Below are 18,631 nucleotides of genomic sequence, written 5' to 3' on the forward strand. Positions count from 1 at the left end.
CTTTTGGATGATCAAAATCCGTATTGCACTTCAAAATTAAAGCTTAAAGTGGACTCAAACAAATAATAAACCATTTTTGTTTCAGTCATAATTGAAGCAATTTATTTTACTATTAAACTAGTTAGTATTTAAGTATTTTTATGGTAATATGCTGTCTTAATTATCTAATTTTTGCAGTTTCATTCTTTTATTCTGAAGATATGCATCCAGTAAATTGTCTACTAATGGGTTACTTTATTCTCCTCCACGTTTACCAGGAAGTAAAGACTTTATGTCTCAAATAAATCCTTTTTTCAAATGAGCAGACTGATAAACGCCTCGTTTTAAGTCTCTGTTGACCAGATTCACGAAAATACTTTACCTGCAGCAACATTTCGCCGCATTTATACTGAAACACTCAGTAAGTAGCCTATTTTACAAGCAGATTTAACAATGTTTTGAAATATAGTTCAATATTTGGCAGATTAAGTTAACATTTGAATGCTTAAGCTGTTTAGGGTTTGATCTTTCAGCCTTTTGTTTATCTTTGTTCAATTTCGAAGTAGATCTTCGGTATTAACTGTAAGAGTAACTGCTAATGCAAATTAATAAACATATTTTTTTCATCAATTTTAGTTTTATTTTTTCAGTTTCCTGATGAAAATTATACAAAAAAGAAAAAGGGAAACTGTTGGATGCATTATTTGTGAGCAAATGAATAAATGGATAATTACAAAATAAGAGATGTACTAACAATATGCAGTTTTTGTTGGGGGAATAAGATAAACAGGTAACCAGCCTATTTTACAAGCAGATTTAACAATGTTTTGGAATATAGTTCAATATTTGGCAGATTAAGTTATCATTTGAATACTAAAGCAGTATAGGGTTTGATCTGTCAGCCTTTTGTTTATCTTTGTTCAATTTGGAAGTCGATCTTCGGTATGAACTGTAAGAGTAACTGCTAATGCAAATAAATAAACATCTTTTTTAAATGATTTTAGTTTTATTTTTTCAGTTTCCTGAAGAAAATGATACAAAAAAGAAAAAAGGAAACTGTTGGATGCATTATTTGTGAGCAAATGAATAAATGGATAATTACAAAATAAGAGATTTACTAATGAAATGTATTTTTTGATCAGGGAATAAGATAAACAGGCTCCCTTTTTTATAATACAATACCTACTGCTGACGTATTGCTTTGTATAGTTTACTGCTGTGTCCTGCAGTTGGACAGGTTCTTGACGTGGAACAATACAGGTGTGTCCCACTGCTATTTAACTCCTATTAAAGGGGTGTGTTTAGAAGAAAAGACAGATTGTAATCTTTGACATCCATCTACTGAGTGACCTTGATTACCTTTTGGTAGGTTGCAGACCCTCAGGATGCCGGAGAAGGTGCTGGTCACAGGTGGAGCTGGTTACATAGGGAGTCACTGTGTGGTGGAGCTGATCGAAGCGGGATACCAGCCAGTGGTGGTGGATAACTACAGCAATGCTGTCCGAGGTGAGCTCCACTTCTTTTAGGGAATATTGAAAACATTTCAGTGATCTAAGGTCTGTTGTCTTTGTGTGTTGATGGAGGAGAGGGGAATGTGGCAGAGAGCATCCGAAGGATAGAGAAGATCCTTAAAACCAGCATTGAATTTCATGAGCTAGACCTTCTGGATCGACCTGCACTTGAAGAGCTCTTCAAAAAGGTCGGAAGTTTGTCAGTGATGAAACTCAGAGGATTAGTTTACAGAAGACATGTCAGGATCTGTATAATTGGCAGGGATTTTTTTATTTGTTTTTTAAAGCTGAGGGATATTTGATTGCATTACTATTGCTACAAATTGCATAAAAGATCATGATTACGACTAAACTACAATTTTTGGTCAGTATAGTTTATTAAAACTCTGACATTCTAAAGTGTTTCCATTAATATAAGCAGATCATTAAAGCCCAACAAATGAATATTATATGCCGGGGAAGATTCTCAGTCATCGAGGTCATAGTCATTCCAAAAAAGCAAAAATAAAACGCCCAATGGACTTGTTTTCCAAGATTGAAGACGTCTCTCTCCCATCAATTTTTTTTATTTTTATTGAATTGAATATTTTGAACTGACAAAGCTTTCTGGATGGGAAGCAAAACGTCTTCAAACCTGAATATTATAATTTTCCCAGGCTCTACATCTAAGCTTTCTCTTGTCGGAGATTTGGGAGTCAAGCTAAACTTTAATAAGCATGATTATTGTAATAACTTCCATACAAATGATATATTTTACATATATACACATTTATTTTATAATAGTTGTTACAATCACTCAGCTGCATTTGCTTAAAATTAAAATCTAAAATGAAGATTCCATCAGTAAAAGTGCTATAAATTCCCAGTATCTGCTTGAAATATTTAGATGATATTCTTATTTGGATGTTTGATTCTTAACTGTAAGTGTGAATCCTGTGTGCAGCACTCCTTCAGTGCTGTGATGCACTTTGCTGGACTGAAAGCAGTCGGGGAGTCGGTGGAACAGCCTCTGCGTTACTACAGAGTCAACCTCACGGCTTCCATGAACCTGCTCGAGGTTGGTTTCATCTTTTGTCATTTCATGTCACACAGCCAGCCTCCTTTCACCCTGCAACCTTCTTCATCCTGCTCTACTCGCAACATCATTTGCACTAATCCTCACCTTTGTTTGCCGAGTGCACGACATCCGCTATTCTATGCTCAGCTCCTTGCAAAGCTATTCTTACCCCTGAACTTATCCAAACGTTGTCAACACAAAGCCGTGCATTGTAATAGACTCAGAATGTAGGGCCCAGACTTCGAGGCGTGAGAGATAGTGGTATAGTTCAAAAAGTTTAATAAAAAAAAACAGAACAGAAGTGAACTGTTAGCAGCTGCGGGGGGAGGCAGGCACCATCCATCACTGGCATTCTGGTTTGGGAAAAACGCAGGTAAGTGACCACGATAATTTGACAGAAGATGATTATTAATGTGAGTCACTTACCTGGTTTGAGCACTTCAGTCCATCCTCTTAGAGTAAGGCAGGATCCACCCGATGTAATGCCAAAGAGATGCAGCGGGAGCCGCCCAGCAACAGCAGCAGCCTGACCCCGAAATTCCACATCCTCCGCCTCCGCTCCACCTCCCTGCGCTCCAGACCGCCTGTGCAAAGCAAAGCCAAGCCTATAGCCTCCGCTTTTCCTCCTGTCTTGCTCAGCTCAGACTTCCTCGGAGCTCGAGGAAAGCATGCGCGATATTACTGTTAAATTCATAGGAGCAAAACATGTGGAAACGAACAATGAATTTAATATGACATATTAAAGAAATCCCCATCAGCATCCAGCATATGTTCAATTTCTGCCCAAATATTTTCTTTTTGTGGTGGATTTTTGTAACAGGGATAACTAGGATCATACAAAACTGTTTTTTTTTTTTTATGAACTATGTCTGTTCTCTATTTCCAAACTCAGCATGTCTTCATCCATGCCTGCAATAAGGGATTTCTTTTAACTGGATTTGATTATACGTTTAAGCCTCTGGGTATAAAATAAATATTTTGATTTAGATGAGAAATTTGCTTCCTGGTATGTTGAAGTACCAATAGTTTGCATCCAATCATTTAATTAAACGGCCTTAGTTTTGGGGAATTTATAAGGATTATGCTCTAATTTATAGTTGTCAATCCATCGTTATTATATTTTTATTTGACAAACCGTATCTTGACCTGGCCGGACTAGGTCCTTTGCCGCATGTCTCTCAATGTCTCTCATATCCCGTCTCCTGTAAGCCTACAGTCGAAAATACAAGCCACTAGAGCCGCACACCCCCCAAAAAAACGTTAAAAGAAGGACTACAAAAGATTAGAAAGCAGGAAGGTAGGGATCATAGTAAAGTGTTTATTATTGTAGATTTACAAAGCTGAATGCTTTTCTTTCCAAAAAAAATTTCAGCAGTAATTAAAAATTAAGCAGTTTCTGCAAAGGACAAGTTTAGGTTGGACTCAATGTGAATAAAATTCACATTTATGCAATTATCACAACAAGAGATTATTGACATTTTGGTTTGGAATATAAAATAAAAGCGTTTTCGCATATCTGCTAAGTCAGCCTTTCTGCTCATTCGCTGTTTATGTGCTTTTGTACCAGCCTGCTAACTGTAAGCATGTGCCATTTTTCTTTTTCTGTGCATCATCATCTGTCTCAGGTGATGCAGGCTCACAACGTGAACAATCTGGTCTTCAGCAGCTCTGCCACAGTCTATGGTGACCCCCAGCACCTCCCCATAGATGAGCTGCACCCTGTTGGAACGTGCACCAATCCCTATGGCAAGACCAAGTACTTCATCGAAGAGATGATCAAAGATCACTGTAAAGCTGAAAAGGTAGTCGTGGGTTGAAAGCCTTTCAGAAAAAGAGCAGGTTGCTCCTCACAGGATGTTTGAATGTTGCTGCTATGTGTGCAGGGATGGAATGCTGTGCTTCTGCGTTATTTCAACCCCATCGGAGCTCATTCCTCAGGTGTGATTGGAGAGGACCCCCAGGGCATCCCCAACAACTTGATGCCTTATGTTGCTCAGGTAAATGCAAAACAACTAGCTCTTTGGGTTGAATTCAATCATCGCATCTTACTGATATATATATACATATTTGTTTTTGGTTTTTTATCCATGTAGGTAGCAGTTGGGAGGAGACCATTTCTCAGTGTATTTGGAAATGACTACGATACAGTCGATGGGACCGGTAAAGTATATATTTATTAGGCATTTATAATTAAGTATTCAGAATCATGCAACTTTTCCTTCCTCTTTTGTAGGTGTTCGGGATTATATCCATGTTGTAGATCTGGCAAAGGGACATATAGCAGCTTTGAAAAAGCTAAAGGACAACTTTGGATGCAAGGTGATTTTCAGAATTATTTATTTTCCATTTATTTGCTCATCTTATATAGTTTATTTTTCCAGTATCTGTGTTTAACATGTTTTCTTCTTTATTGTTTAGGCATACAATCTTGGAACAGGAAGAGGCTACTCTGTTCTCCAGATGGTCAAAGCGATGGAGAAAGCTTCAGGAAAAGAGGTTAGTTATAAAACTGCTTCTTCTCTCTCTAAAAACAGAATAATGTTTTTTTCTATCATGTTTTGAATGATTTAACATACAGTATGTTATCCAATAAGTAATAGAGAAATATGTCCTCTGTGTCTCTTTTAATTCTTTTAGAATAAATGGCATAATTTCTTCCTTCATTTATTGATGTTATTGCTTTTTCTGTTGTAGATAAATTACAAGATTGCACCTCGTCGTGAAGGTGATATAGCGTCCTGCTATGCTGACCCCAGCCTAGCTGAGAAAGAGCTTGGCTGGAAGGCTGCATTTGACTTGGAAAGGATGTGTAAGTGGAGCGCCCATCAGTCTCATTATGACATCTCTTCATAGCGTTATGCAATATTGATTTATTTGTTGTTTTGCAAAAGAGTCATTGAAGCTGTGTTAGTTCATCACGCTAAAGCCTCAACTTTCAATATATTTTATTTGGGATTTGATGAGAATAAAATGTGTATGTGTATATATGTGTGTGTGTGTATATATATATATATATGTGTGTGTGTATATATATATATATATATATATATATATATACACATGTATATGTGTGTGTATATGTATATATATGTACTTATACTTCAGAAAAGGTGGGTTACACTGAATTTGATTTAGAGTCATCAGAGTATAGAGGGCAAGCCTTTCCGGTTTTAAATAGTAAAAATAGTTATTTTATTGAAATGTATTTTCTTTTGTAACTGATATGTTTGTCAATTGCAAAGAACCCCAAAATAAAAACATTAAAGCCTTTGGTTTTCATATCATTAAATGTTAAAAAATGCGTATATATTTATAGATATGCTTTTTACTGCAACAAAGCATTTCTGATATTCCTATACTTTCTATACATATTTTTGAATTTTTCAGGTGAGGATCTGTGGCGCTGGCAATCCATGAATCCCACCGGATTTACCAATGGCACATCGTCTTGATGCAACTGCAGCTACTTCTTTAGAAATCACCTCAAAAACAGATTTTTTTTTCTCTCTCTCTTTACAGATTTTGCCTTTGAATAAAGCTGCAACATGTGTTCTTCTTTATAAACTGTTTCAAGAGATTTTGTACCAGAGGAAGCATAATTATATATAATTGCTCTGCTTATATTTCAGGTATAATAAGGGAAATATTCTTTATAAGTGTACATACTAATGGGAGAATAAACACATTTTCCTACAGACTAAATCAGTTGCACCGTTTCACTTAATTCTTTTCTTCATAAATGAACACATTGCATTTATTTTAAGGTTAAAAGGAGCTCAGTTGATGGCAGAGTCCTAATCACTGGGCTATTCACTTGCTCATTTTAAAAGGGGCGCTGGGGCTTTAAATGGCTCCTTGAACCTTCGGGCACCCAGTTAATAAACACCCACGTCAGCAGAGAGCTCCAGTCGCTCCGACCGGGTTTCGGTCTTTAGGGCTGAGCAGGAAGTGAGTGGCTGTGGACCCTGGAGCAGAGGGGGGGTGAATCTGCGATAAAATGGATATGGTGGGAGATTTAGGGGTGAGCAGGCTCTACCGGGCGCCGGGTGAACCCAGCCACCAGTGAGTATTAACGGCGTTTTTGTAAAGCGGGGTGGGTGAGGAGGGGGGGAGATGAGGAAATGGGGCGTAAGCGGGTCTCTGCGGCGCGTCTCGCCTGAGAAAGAGCCGCTCGATCTGGGCAGCAGGCAAATCCTCCCCCCGCTGCTCGACGCGCTCCGGACCTCCAGCGAGGGGAGGAGGGTGGGATGAGGAGGGGTGGCTTTAAGGAGATATAAAAAAAAACAATAAAAAAACAAAAAACGGGTGTTTAAACGCGTCATGTCTCATCAGTGTGTTTATTTATCTGAGCGGCTGTTTTCTCCATTGTGCTGCCGGAGCCTGAAGTGGGCGTCGCTCCAGGACAGCCAGGGCTGCTCCGGTGCGGCGCTGCCCGCTTTTCTCTTGCAGGACTGCAGCGGGGATCGTGTCGTTTTGTAGGTCGAATGATGCCTCTTTTAAAAAAATACCAGCTTAGTTTAGCTTTGATCTGTTTCCAGAGGAGGAAGGGGGGCTGCATAGTATGGCAGGCGGGTGTTTCAGCGTGACTTTATCGGGCGCTGCGGAGCATTTCACGGCCTGCTCATTTACGCAGGAAGCTTTCCAATCAGATTCATCCTGGACTCTAGATCCTGTAATTCAAATGAGGTTGAGAGAAATGTCTTTTTGTTTAAGCTGCAGGTTCAGATAGTCATTGTATAATTTAACAGACGCATGATGCGTTTCATTCATCAGTGAGAATCTCGCTTATAAAATTCCCAACCTCTGTGAATCAAGCACACAGGAATGATTATAGGGTTTGTCACCCGAAGCTCACCTTACTAGAGCCGGGCGTAACCCATTAAAAAAAGGCGTTCTTTGATTGAAGTCTCTCTCGGCCAATCACAGTGCAGCAAATAGTAAAGTGGGCGGGGTGTTCCAGTACAGACACAGACTGGCCTGTCCTGCCTATGTTTATTTTTATTTTTTACATAGCCTAAACTCTAATGTTATAATTAATATGAAGATGAAGTTTCGGTTATTTGGGAAAACTAAAAGAGGTCATCTTTAGATGGTTCATTGTACTTGACTTGGGATGTTCTTTATTTATTTATTTTTATATATTTTTTTTGCAACAACAAAAGCTATCTATTTAGGCAAAATACCTTACAAAATTCCCTTTCCTCCTATAGAAAAAAATGTAAAAATCGGTCTCTCAAAATTGCACATGGAGAAAAGTGTGCAAAGTTGTGTGTGATGAAATGGACCTTGGATGTGTTTTTTATCTGCATTGCAAAAAGGATCTAGAAATAACAAGAAAAAAAATCTTAAATAGTATATTTATCCTTAATTTGACTAGGCAAATAAGATTATTTGCGTATTTTTACTCTTAAAATAAGATAATTAGATAATATGCAATTTAAATAGAACAATACAATTGATTTTTCTTATTTTAAAGGTAAATTGTCTTGTTTCATTGACAAATTGAACCACTTCGCTCCTCAATTCAAGAAAAAACCGCCACTTATTTTAAGAAAAAAAAATGACTTATTTAAATTTCAATTTCTTTGCAGTGTGCTCTCTAAACAAAATTCTATATATTTTATTCATCCATGTAGAACCACCCTGTGTGTAGAAGAAAATGCTGCTATGAGAGGAGAAATCAGGCTGTGTTTGCTGTCAAATAAGCTGACCTTATGTTGAGGGAGGCTCAAGTTTCAGGTTACCTGATCACTACAGGTGCTGGTCATAAAATTAGAATATCATGAAAAAGTAGATTGATTTCAGTAATTCCATTTAAAAAGTGAAACTTGTATATTATATTCATACATTACATACAAACTCATATATTTCAGATGTTTATTTTGTTTAATTTTGATGATTACAAATGACAACAAATGAAAATCTCAAATTCATCATATCAGAAAATTAGAATATTGTGAAAAGGTTCAAAATTGATGGCCCCTGGTGCCACACTCTAATCAGCTAATTAACTCAAACCACCTGCAAAAGCCTTTAAATGGTCTTTCAGTCTAGTTCTATAGGCTACACAATCATGGGGAAGACTGCTGACTTGACAGTTGTCCAAAAGACGACCATCGACACCTTGCACAAGGAGGGCAAGACACAAAAGGTCATCGCTAAAGAGGCTGGCTGTTCACAGAGCTCAGTGTCCAAGCACATTAATAGAGAGGCGAAGGGAAGGAAAAGATGTGGTCGAAAAAAGTGTACAAGCAAGAGAGATAACCGCACCCTGGAGAGGATTGTGAAACAAAACCCATTCAAAAATGTGGGGGAGATTCACAAAGAGTGGACTGCAGCTGGAGTGAGTGCTTCAAGAACCACCACACACAGACGTATGAAAGACATGGGTTTCTGCTGTCGCATTCCTTGTGTCAAGCCACTCTTGAACCACAGACAGCGTCAGAAGCGTCTTGCCTGGGCTAAAGAGAAACAGGACTGGACTGCTGGTGAGTGGTCCAAAGTCATGTTCTCTGATGAAAGTAAATTTTGCATTTCCTTTGGAAATCAAGGTCCCAGAGTCTGGAGGAAAAGAAGAGAGGCACTTCATCCACGTTGCTTGAAGTCCAGTGTAAAGTTTCCACAGTCAGTGATGGTTTGGGGTGCCATGTCATCTGCTGGTGTTGGTCCATTGTGTTTTCTGAGGTCCAGGGTCAACGCAGCCACATACCAGGAAGTTTTAGAGCACTTCATGCTTCCTGCAGCTGACCAACTTTTTGGAGATGCAGATTTCATTTTCCAACAGGACTTGGCACCTGCACACAGTGCCAAAGCTACCAGTACCTGGTTGAAGGACCATGGTATCCCTGTTCTTAATTGGCCAGCAAACTCTCCTGACCTTAACCCAATAGAAAATCTATGGGGTATTGTGAAGAAGAAGATGCAATACACCAGACCCAACAATTCAGAAGAGCTAAAAGCCACTATTAGAGCAACCTGGGCTATCATAACACCTGAGCAGTGCCACAGACTGATCGACTCCATGCCACGCCGCATTGCTGCAGTAATACAGGCCAAAGGAGGCCCAACTAAATACTGAGTGCTGTACATGCTCATACTTTTCATGTTCATACTTTTCAGTTGGCCAACATTTCTATAAATCCTTTGTTTTTATTGGTCTTCAGTAATATTCTAATTTTCTGATATGATGAATTTGAGATTTTCATTTGTTGTCATTTGTAATCATCAAAATTAAACAAAATAAACATCTGAAATATATGAGTTTGTATGTAATGTATGAATATAATATACAAGTTTCACTTTTTAAATGGAATTACTGAAATCAATCTACTTTTTCATGATATTCTAATTTTATGACCAGCACCTGTACATTTAGCTTCACGTAAAACAAGGAGGTTTCAAAAAAATTGCGTTGCACCCGGCAGCAGGGGTTTGGGGAAGTAGAGGGACAGACTCACCCAGGGTGCCATTACATGGGCGTATAGCAGAAGTAAAATAATAAATGTTGTTTTTAAAAGTCTATTTGCTAAAAGTATGCATTGCATATTTAATCAGCCCATTTTAGCCTAATAACCCTAATCAGGATATACAATGTGATTAATCTCCATTACGATCAAATAATTACTGTAATAAATAGTTGTGTAATTGTGTGTTGAGTGTAATTAAATTTCAGTATAAATTCATATCTTCTTTGAAGAGACTTTTAGGAAAACATTATTAAGAAAAAAATCATGAAGATCAAAACAGATGGTAGAAATATTAGGGATAGTTTGAATAGTTTTATTCAGGGCTTAAGAACACTGAACACTGGTTGTTGCTCATTGTAGGAGAATAAAAAGAAAATAGCACATGTGCAAAGCTACAAATACATGTCCAGATCCCTAACCTGACAGCTCAGATAAAGTGAGCAGTAATCAGGGAAGCCAAAAGTGACTTTTTAGTGGCTGCAAAGATCCACAGGAGAATCTGTGAATAGAACAATTATTATTTGCCCTACAAATTTTTTCTGGTGTTGATGGAAGATTGGAAAGATAACAGTCACTCTTTAATAAAAGAAGGATTTAGTCATGTTTGCATTTTCCTACAAGCCTTGAGACTTATCAACCCTCTGAAAGAAGGTGCTCAGTCAGACACCTAAATGAACATTGCTGGCCAACATGCAAAACACCTTTCTATAGAGACCAGCTTAACCTACACATAGTAGTTCACGGTGGTGGCTGTATGATACTGTATTTCTTCAGTAAAGTCGGTGAAACTATTCAGAGTTGATGAAAATAAAGTAGCTAAATACAGTACAGTTTTATGCAAAATCTGTCAGAAGCCACAAAGAGTTGAGAAATAGAGTTTAAACTTCCAGAACTAAAGGAATAGTTTAGATCAAATCATATTGAAGATTCCAGGAAAAGTGCAAAGAGAAGGAAAAATGTGAAAACTCACTGTTCAGCATAATCTTTTTTGCAAATAAAATGGGAAAAAGTTTAATCTTTGATGCTGAAATTTATGACAGTGATTTAAATAGTTTGTAGTGCTGCCAACATATACCACACAAACATATTTGTGTTTGTGAATGGTGTTAAAAATGAATTGTCCTACTTAGTTTAATTTAATTTAGGGATGCAACTAATCAATATTTATCAAATCTATTTATTATTTTTCCCGATTAACAGATTAATAACAAGGTAGCAAAAGGATCCTTAAAGAAGATTTTTTAATGAAATTAAACCAGGCGAAACTAAAACTTTTCTTCTTAAGTAGTTCTGGATAGAGCATATTGAGAGATGAAAAAATTTTTATATCTTAAATGCAAAATGTTTATATATATTTTTTTACAATTTTGATATAATTACTGCTCTAAGTGGGTGACTCTGTCAGCTTAAGGCATGTTTTGCAGTCTCTATATTCAAGTTAACGATTAATCAATTACTAAATTAGCTGATGATTATTTTAATAATCGAATAATCATTAAACTATCAGATTAGTTGTTTCCGCCCTAATTTCATTCCTATTTAAATAAATGATGCGTTTTTTCATCATGACGACATGTAAACAAGATTAAAAACATCTGATTTCTCAGTAAATTTTGTGCACAAGCTCCCTGTTGTGATGTAAGCATCCAGTTTGTATTTTGTGTTGACAAACAGGGATGCTGCTGTTGTTTTGTCTCCTGCAGGCAACCTCAGAGGTGGTTCAACACGGCCGACATCACAGCATCTCACCAGAACAACCTACTGAAGCAGCTAAACGAGCAGCGCCGCCGGGAGCTTTTCTGTGACTGCAGTGTGCTAGTGGAGGGCCAGCTCTTTAGGGCCCACCGCAATGTCTTGTTCGCCAGCAGTGGCTACTTTCGCATGCTGCTGTCCCAGGGGCCGGACGGGGTGCCAGAAACTGTCAACGCCACCTTCGACGTCTTCAGCCCAGAGATTTTCACCGTCATCCTGGATTTCATCTACTCTGGGCAACTGGACCTCTCCAGTCACAATGTGATTGAGGTCATGTCTGCAGCTAGTTACTTGCAGATGAACAGCGTCATCACCTACTGCAAAAACTTCATCAAGTCCTCTCTGGACATTAGTGTAAAGGACGAAGACAGTGATCGGTGCCACAGCATGTCTGAGACCTGTTCTTTCACGAGTGGAGCAGGAGAAGAGTCAGCAGAGCATCAGCAGCAGGATCCCCGCTCCGTCAGCCCACCGCCAGCGCTCTGGACGCGTGACAACTCCAGATCCCAGTCCAGTTTTATGGGGAAGGATTCAGAGCAGGAAGGTTCAGCCATAAAGACTGACCCAAGTAGTCCTGCTAATGAGCTCACTGCAGAGACAGATGATCTGAATGATCCACAAGACCCGCTTTACACACTACCTGGATTAGAGCGCCGGCGCGGGAAAGGCGGGACCAAAAGGAGAGCATCCAACAGCACTCGTTCAAGCCAGCATGAAGACCTGGATATTCAAGAGGCAAGAACCATGAAGGCTGAAAAAGCAGAGGAGCTTTATGCCACGCTACCTCCAATTGTTGGTGTTATTGGCCACTTCAATAAAGGTGTGTTTCACTGGACACACCCTCATAAAGCTATTGATGAGCAGACTTGAATAAGTTTGAAAAGACAAACGTCTCTGTCTTATCTGATCATCTTTGCAGATTCTAACCCTGTTATGCGCTTTAAATGCCCTTTTTGTACACACACTGTAAAGAGGAAGGCGGACCTGAAACGCCACCTGCGCTGTCATACTGGGGAGAGACCGTATCCGTGTCAGGCCTGCAACAAGCGCTTTACCCGCCTGGAACATCTACGTAGCCACTTCGAGACGGTAGGTCCTCTCACAGTTGGAAACATTGAGCTTTTTCATGTAGCAGCGTCAGAGATCTACACAGAAAAAGTTAGGGGGAAAATTTTTAAATCAAGCTACATACCGTTCAGTGTAGATTGTTTTTTTTAACCCATGATGCCGTCGCTCAGCTTATTTCAGTATTGCCGGTTCACACATTAAAATCCATTTTAAGAAGACTTCAGTCAGCAGATTGAGCATAATTTTACACTCCTTTATTGCACATCGTCTGCATGAGGAGTCTTCCTTAAAACGACCATGTAATGTACATTACATCTCTGCTCAACTAAAGCTAAAAAACCGTGACCTTTTTTTTAGCTAGCAACCTTGGGATACAATGCTCTATTTCTGCAGATTATGGGACATTAAGGTTCAGTACCAGACCTAGAGCTAAGCCATTTTGAAGCAAGCAGTGTGTCCTCAGTGTGGAACACCAGTGGAACCTTCAACTACTGGTATAAAACTATTGGCTGTGTGAAGACTAACATTTTTTGGTTACGGCAGTGCTTCTCAATTATTCTGTTACGCCCCACCCCTAGCAAGAAGAAAACTTTTTGGGCCCCCCACTCCCCACCGTGACTATCCATCTCTGCATAACATTTTATCCTTATTAGCATTAACAAAAAAAAGAAAGACATATGGTGCATATATTCAGCACGCTTTGCTGAAAAAACTCTAGCGGCTTATCGCCGTGATTAGGGTGTAACATATTTAAGTGACGCGCTAATTTATTTGGCTTCATGCTGTCCGCTGCGAGCATTTTTAGACACACCAAACACACCGGTCTTTCCTCTTCTCCAACTGTGTTCACCGTGAAGCCAAGCGCTAAATACGCTTCGTCGTATTTCCTCGTCTTAGCTGTCGGGTGACTCTTTTGTCTCATTATCTTTGTCTCTCTCCGCTTGTCTTTTCATCCCTGTTAAAAACTTTTTCATTTTGGGGATTGTTATGTTGAATAATGGAGGCTATAGACAGAACGCAGTCGGAGCTTTCTGTTGACTCAACACTGGCAACCAAGGCAAAGCTGTTGTCTTGTAAGTCGTAAAATGTTGCACTGTCCCAAACGTGATAGAAGTAACAATAAGAGCACCACTTCCGCCTACTGTAGTGGATGCGCAATTACACTTTATACTAGTACGGCCAAAAAAAAAAGAAGCCTGTTCCCCAGGGTCACACACGCCCCCCCAGGTATCGCACCGCGCCCCGAAGAGGGGGCCCGCCCCACTATTTGAGAAGCACTGGGTTAAGGTAATATACTAAAGGGTGCTGTGGAGTTAGGAAGCTGAGACAGAGGCATTTCTAGCAAGAAAAATGGTTCAAACTTACAAAAATCCCAACACACACACACACACTCCAACCAGGGGAACCAGCCCACCCCCTGCATAAAGAACTTTCTCACACTTGAACATTTGGAGGAAAAACAACTTCAGTTCATCAGGGCCATTCTCTGTTAGGTTAATATATCTTTCACTGGCCAGACGGATCTCCTCCAACAACATTGAAGAAAGCTGTGTAACTCATTCTTATCTCTCATAACCTTCATTTGGAGCCTGTGAGGGTAAGAACAGACATATCTCAACATTTTTTACTCCGATGGGCCCTATTTAACAAAAAAGCGGGGGAAATGTGACCCACTGCTAAGAGTGGGCAACCCACTCTCTGTGGGAGCATCTCCAGACCCCACTGTGTCCACCACACACGACATGAAAGTTCCCACCCTGACAACCATGTCCAAATGTTTTCCTGAGATTTATTTCAGGATGTCATGATTTCTAGTGTAACTCTTTATTGGCTGTTAAAGTTTTTGATCTACCAAAAGTATTTTTACTACATATTGAGGATCTTAAAAAGTAATATATAATTATTCTAGTTTTATGCAAAACGAATAAAAAGTAGTAAACTGTGAGGAGCAGCATTTGTTAAAGGAATAGTACACCCAAAACATGATTAGCCTTCATTTTCTACTCACCCCCATGCTGAACAACACTCTGGAGTACTTTTTTGATATCTCAAATGCATCTGGAGATCTGGGAGGCTTCTTGCTGTCTTCTGACATTCAAATAATGGAGGTCTATGGCGCCCGAGACAGAAAGGTCCATAAAAGTCCACAAAAACGTGTCAATATTCCTCCATACTGCTCGTCCAATGTATTCCAAGTGTCCTGAGTGGGTAGCATCCAGAATTTACCCAAAACGAAGTCATTTAGAATGTTTTTAGAGCATAAACAGTAGTGTATAGGATTTCCTGAAAGCGCGAGCCTGCGCGTTCAGGAGTCTACGGAAACCGCGGCAGACCAAACCAGATGAAAGTGCGCATTCAGCTCGGCAAAGAACTCATGCTCTTCCTCAACACTGAAGTCCTCGGACATTTTTCTTTCGTTGTTTCTTTCTTTGCACAGGTAAACAGCACATTTCTTCTTCTACGCTTGCATTATCGGCAGAACAGACGCTGAATGCGCACTTTCATCTGGTTTGGTCTGCCGGCTTCCGTAGACTCGTGACCGCGCAGGCTCGCGCTTTCAGGAAATCCTATACACTACTGTTTATGCTCTAAAAACATTCTAAATGACTTCGTTTCGAGTAAATTCTGGATGCTACCCACTCAGGACACTTGGAATACATTGGACGAGCAGTATGGAGGAATATTGACACGTTTTTTGTGGACTTTTATGGACCTTTCTATCTCGGGCACCATAGACCTCCATTATTTGAATGTCAGCAGACAGCAAGAAGCCTCCCAGATCTCCAGATGCATTTGAGATATCAAAAAAGTACTCCAGAGTGTTGTTCAGCATGGGGGTGAGTAGAAAATGATGGCTAATCATGTTTTGGGTGTACTATTCCTTTAAAGCCCCTGTCACACCTTAACGATTTAGACAGCGTATGCCTGACGTACGATAAATCTGGCAAAAGTGCTGGCATACGTTGGAGAAGCTATGGGTCGCATTTCAGAAAGCTGAAGCCTGCTGAAACACGACAAGAAATTTCTTGACGTATGCCAGTATATGCTCATGTGTGGGCCATATGTTACAGGTAAGTTATGTGATCATTGACACACTTTAAGTGTAAGTTTCCCATAAGTCGTGGTGTCTAGCTTATCCAAAACCTATGATTAACCTGTTCATAACTTATCCAGAACGTATCTCCAATGTGTAGCAACGCATTTGACGTGTTCTAGATGACTGCTGAACATGTTTCTAACTTCTTGTTCTGTTTAATGGCGTATTGGCAGCATTTTAGTATAAGAGGGGTTCACAGGAGGAAAGCGTCAGTACTCCTCCAGACTTGATTCCCATCATAGGGTGAGCCAGAAGGTGAGTGTGATGGATCCTCCCTGCTTTCACGCCCATGGCCAACAATCTTCCTAGCAGACATGATGCTAAATTTGCTGCAACTGCAAACCTTTCTTTTTGGTGGGCGGTAAATAGCAGTTACGTTAATACCGCAATCAAATAAATCTCTTTATTCAGGCAGGGCTCCTCCAGGCACATCACTGCCCCCCTCAGGACACTGTCTTGGGACATTTCATTGGCATTACACTGCCGTGCTTTATGCATAAGTTAGGCTGTCGTTGGACATTAGTTCTGGACTCGTTATGAATATGCTATGTATACGCCCAAAATTTAAAAAATTCATAGAAAGTTCAGCGTATGCCAGAGTTTTATAAGATTCTGGGATGTCAGGCATACACTGGCTAAATCGTCAAAGTGTGACAGGGGCCTAATAATTACAGTTACTGGGTGAGAGAAGGCCTTTATGATTTTAATAGCTCTACTCAGTCAGTGTAGATATTTCCCAAGAGTACAAATCAGATCTGATACAGCCCTGAAATGCCCTGATAACTCGCCGCAGAGCTTTGAATTCCTGCATGGCACTATTGCCTAAAAGAGGTGTGACGATCATGGTCTGATTGCCTTCAACATGCGACCTGTAGAAGGTCTTGCCTTTGTGACCTAAGCATATAAGTCATTGGACAATAGAAAATGCTTTTTTACCTATTCAAGTGAACCACCTATAGAGTTGGTTATTCAGCAGGAGTATTGGTCCTAATGTTTGGTCAAAACAGGCATCCTTCGAGGGATGACTGTTGTATTTGCCACTCAGCTTGAACTGGGGCCTATGTGAGTGGTTTGTGGGGTAGGTCCTTTAAACATCCTTTGCACCTGCCTGAAGAGGAAAGATGTAATTATGCACAGGGTATCAGGCATGTATGAGATGATTTGGACAAGTCTGTTCCTTCACACCGCCTATGTGGGCAATCTCTAGTGCTAAAGCCTATAGGGGCTCACAGAGGCATACATTCAGTTATTTTGAGTATGGAGTCTAAACTTCAGATTAAGCAACATATATCAACCAGGATTATGAAAATGTAAAGTAATTGAAATCTGCTTTAAATATTTTGTGGGGCTTTCTACAGATCCATCAAGCCAGGAAGCTGGTGTGCAGGAAGTGTAAGTGTCAGGTGACAGAGGAGACTGGACATGTGGTGTGTGAGGGTACACGGCGCTACCGCATGTGCACCAACTGTATTCAGGAGGTGGGCTGCGACGACATACCTATGGATGGTCTGCAGACACCCAACGAAGAGCCGGCCTTGTTACTAGGCGTGGATGGTGAGGAGGAGGGGGATGCCAAGAGGAACTGGATGGTGAATGATGAAGATGATCTCGCTGAAGACTCAGGTGCCGACCTTATCATCCAGCAAGTGGATGACAGCGACGAGGAACTGCAGTGAAGGAGGACCAAACTCTGTGCAGATATATTGACAATGTTTTATCTGTTCCTAAAGCCATGAAAAATAACTGGGGCCTGGATATGTAAATACTAGACTGTGCAGGTTTTATTCAACTCTGCAGAACATTTTTTTTTGTAAATGTTGCTAAAGTTATGCACTCTCCAAAGCATGCATGTTAATCTCTATTGTTTTTGGTTTTTGGTGTTGTAATTATAATAGTTCCTGTGAGTATTCTTCATTGGAATGCATGAAAACACACTTTGTCTTTGCAGCCCTTTGGGAAGTTTCCTGGCCATAAAGCTGAAATGGTGATGCAGACAAAATGGCAGCTTTTAGGGGTCTTACTAAAGAATTATGAGTTTAAGACATATTTCATTTGGATTCTTTGTCTGCCATGTTTTAATTTCATTTTTATGATATGCACTATGGCATAATCCTTTAAGATTTATTTATTTATTACTTTCTATTTCTACTATCTCACACATTAAAGATATTTTTATACACCCGTGTCTGGTTGTTCATAAGTCACTTGCATACCCCTTACAAAGGGATTCCCCATCCTCCTGTCCCCCATCCCTCAGTGAGATCTAGAAGCACAAGATCTATATCCAGCCATTCAGCAAAGATCCTGCTACATGGCTGTACATCTTATTTTGGCATTCGACTAATTAGATGAGCCATTGAGTGATAAATTACCTACTGTAAATTAAGTTAAAAAAAAGTCAAGAAAAAAAGGTCAAAAGCTAATTGAAAAGTTAAAAAGTTAATAAGCCTTGTTAACAATTGTATCTAGGTTTATAAACTAAAAAATTTAAGTGCCAGTGTCAGCATTAATGCGTCTAAGGTTATGTTGTACCCAAAAAAAAGTGTTTCTTTCACTCTCAGAGTGTTTTTCATGAATTTCTTACAGAAGCACATTTGCTTTTTTTCTTAATATATTTGGGCAAGTTGCCGTTTCTGGTTATTACACTGACATTCATTTTTGCCATCAAAATATCCATATTTTTTTAATGTTACAAAGGAAA

General features: G+C 39.6%; 2 protein-coding genes across 4 annotated transcripts; both read left to right on the top strand.

Moving 5' to 3' along the window:
* The first annotated feature begins 240 nt into the window (after positions 1-240).
* Positions 241-6,249, top strand: gale (UDP-galactose-4-epimerase). 3 transcript variants are annotated; one of them, XM_038271605.1, is made up of 11 exons: positions 241-400; positions 1,349-1,485; positions 1,557-1,678; positions 2,434-2,547; positions 4,173-4,349; positions 4,431-4,544; positions 4,641-4,707; positions 4,781-4,866; positions 4,966-5,043; positions 5,242-5,356; positions 5,935-6,249. In XM_038271605.1, the coding sequence occupies exons 2-11, from the start codon at positions 1,365-1,367 to the stop codon at positions 5,997-5,999; spliced, it is 1,059 nt and encodes a 352-aa protein (XP_038127533.1). In that variant the 5' UTR covers positions 241-400; positions 1,349-1,364; the 3' UTR covers positions 6,000-6,249. The 3 variants fall into 3 exon arrangements, with proteins under 3 accessions (XP_038127533.1, XP_038127535.1, XP_038127534.1); XM_038271607.1 differs by having other exon boundaries at positions 1,566-1,678; XM_038271606.1 differs by having other exon boundaries at positions 242-400; positions 1,563-1,678.
* Positions 6,250-6,440: 191 nt separating this feature from the next.
* On the top strand, positions 6,441-18,109 carry zbtb8a (zinc finger and BTB domain containing 8A). The gene is made up of 4 exons (XM_038271603.1): positions 6,441-6,609; positions 11,717-12,585; positions 12,685-12,854; positions 17,289-18,109. Exons 1-4 carry the CDS (start codon positions 6,545-6,547, stop codon positions 17,604-17,606), a joined length of 1,422 nt encoding a protein of 473 aa, XP_038127531.1. The 5' UTR covers positions 6,441-6,544; the 3' UTR covers positions 17,607-18,109.
* The last annotated feature ends 522 nt before the right edge of the window (positions 18,110-18,631 follow it).

Source organism: Cyprinodon tularosa, unplaced genomic scaffold (genome assembly GCF_016077235.1).
Source record: "Cyprinodon tularosa strain WSP-4 unplaced genomic scaffold, ASM1607723v1 ctg80, whole genome shotgun sequence".
Classification (NCBI taxonomy): domain Eukaryota; kingdom Metazoa; phylum Chordata; class Actinopteri; order Cyprinodontiformes; family Cyprinodontidae; genus Cyprinodon; species Cyprinodon tularosa.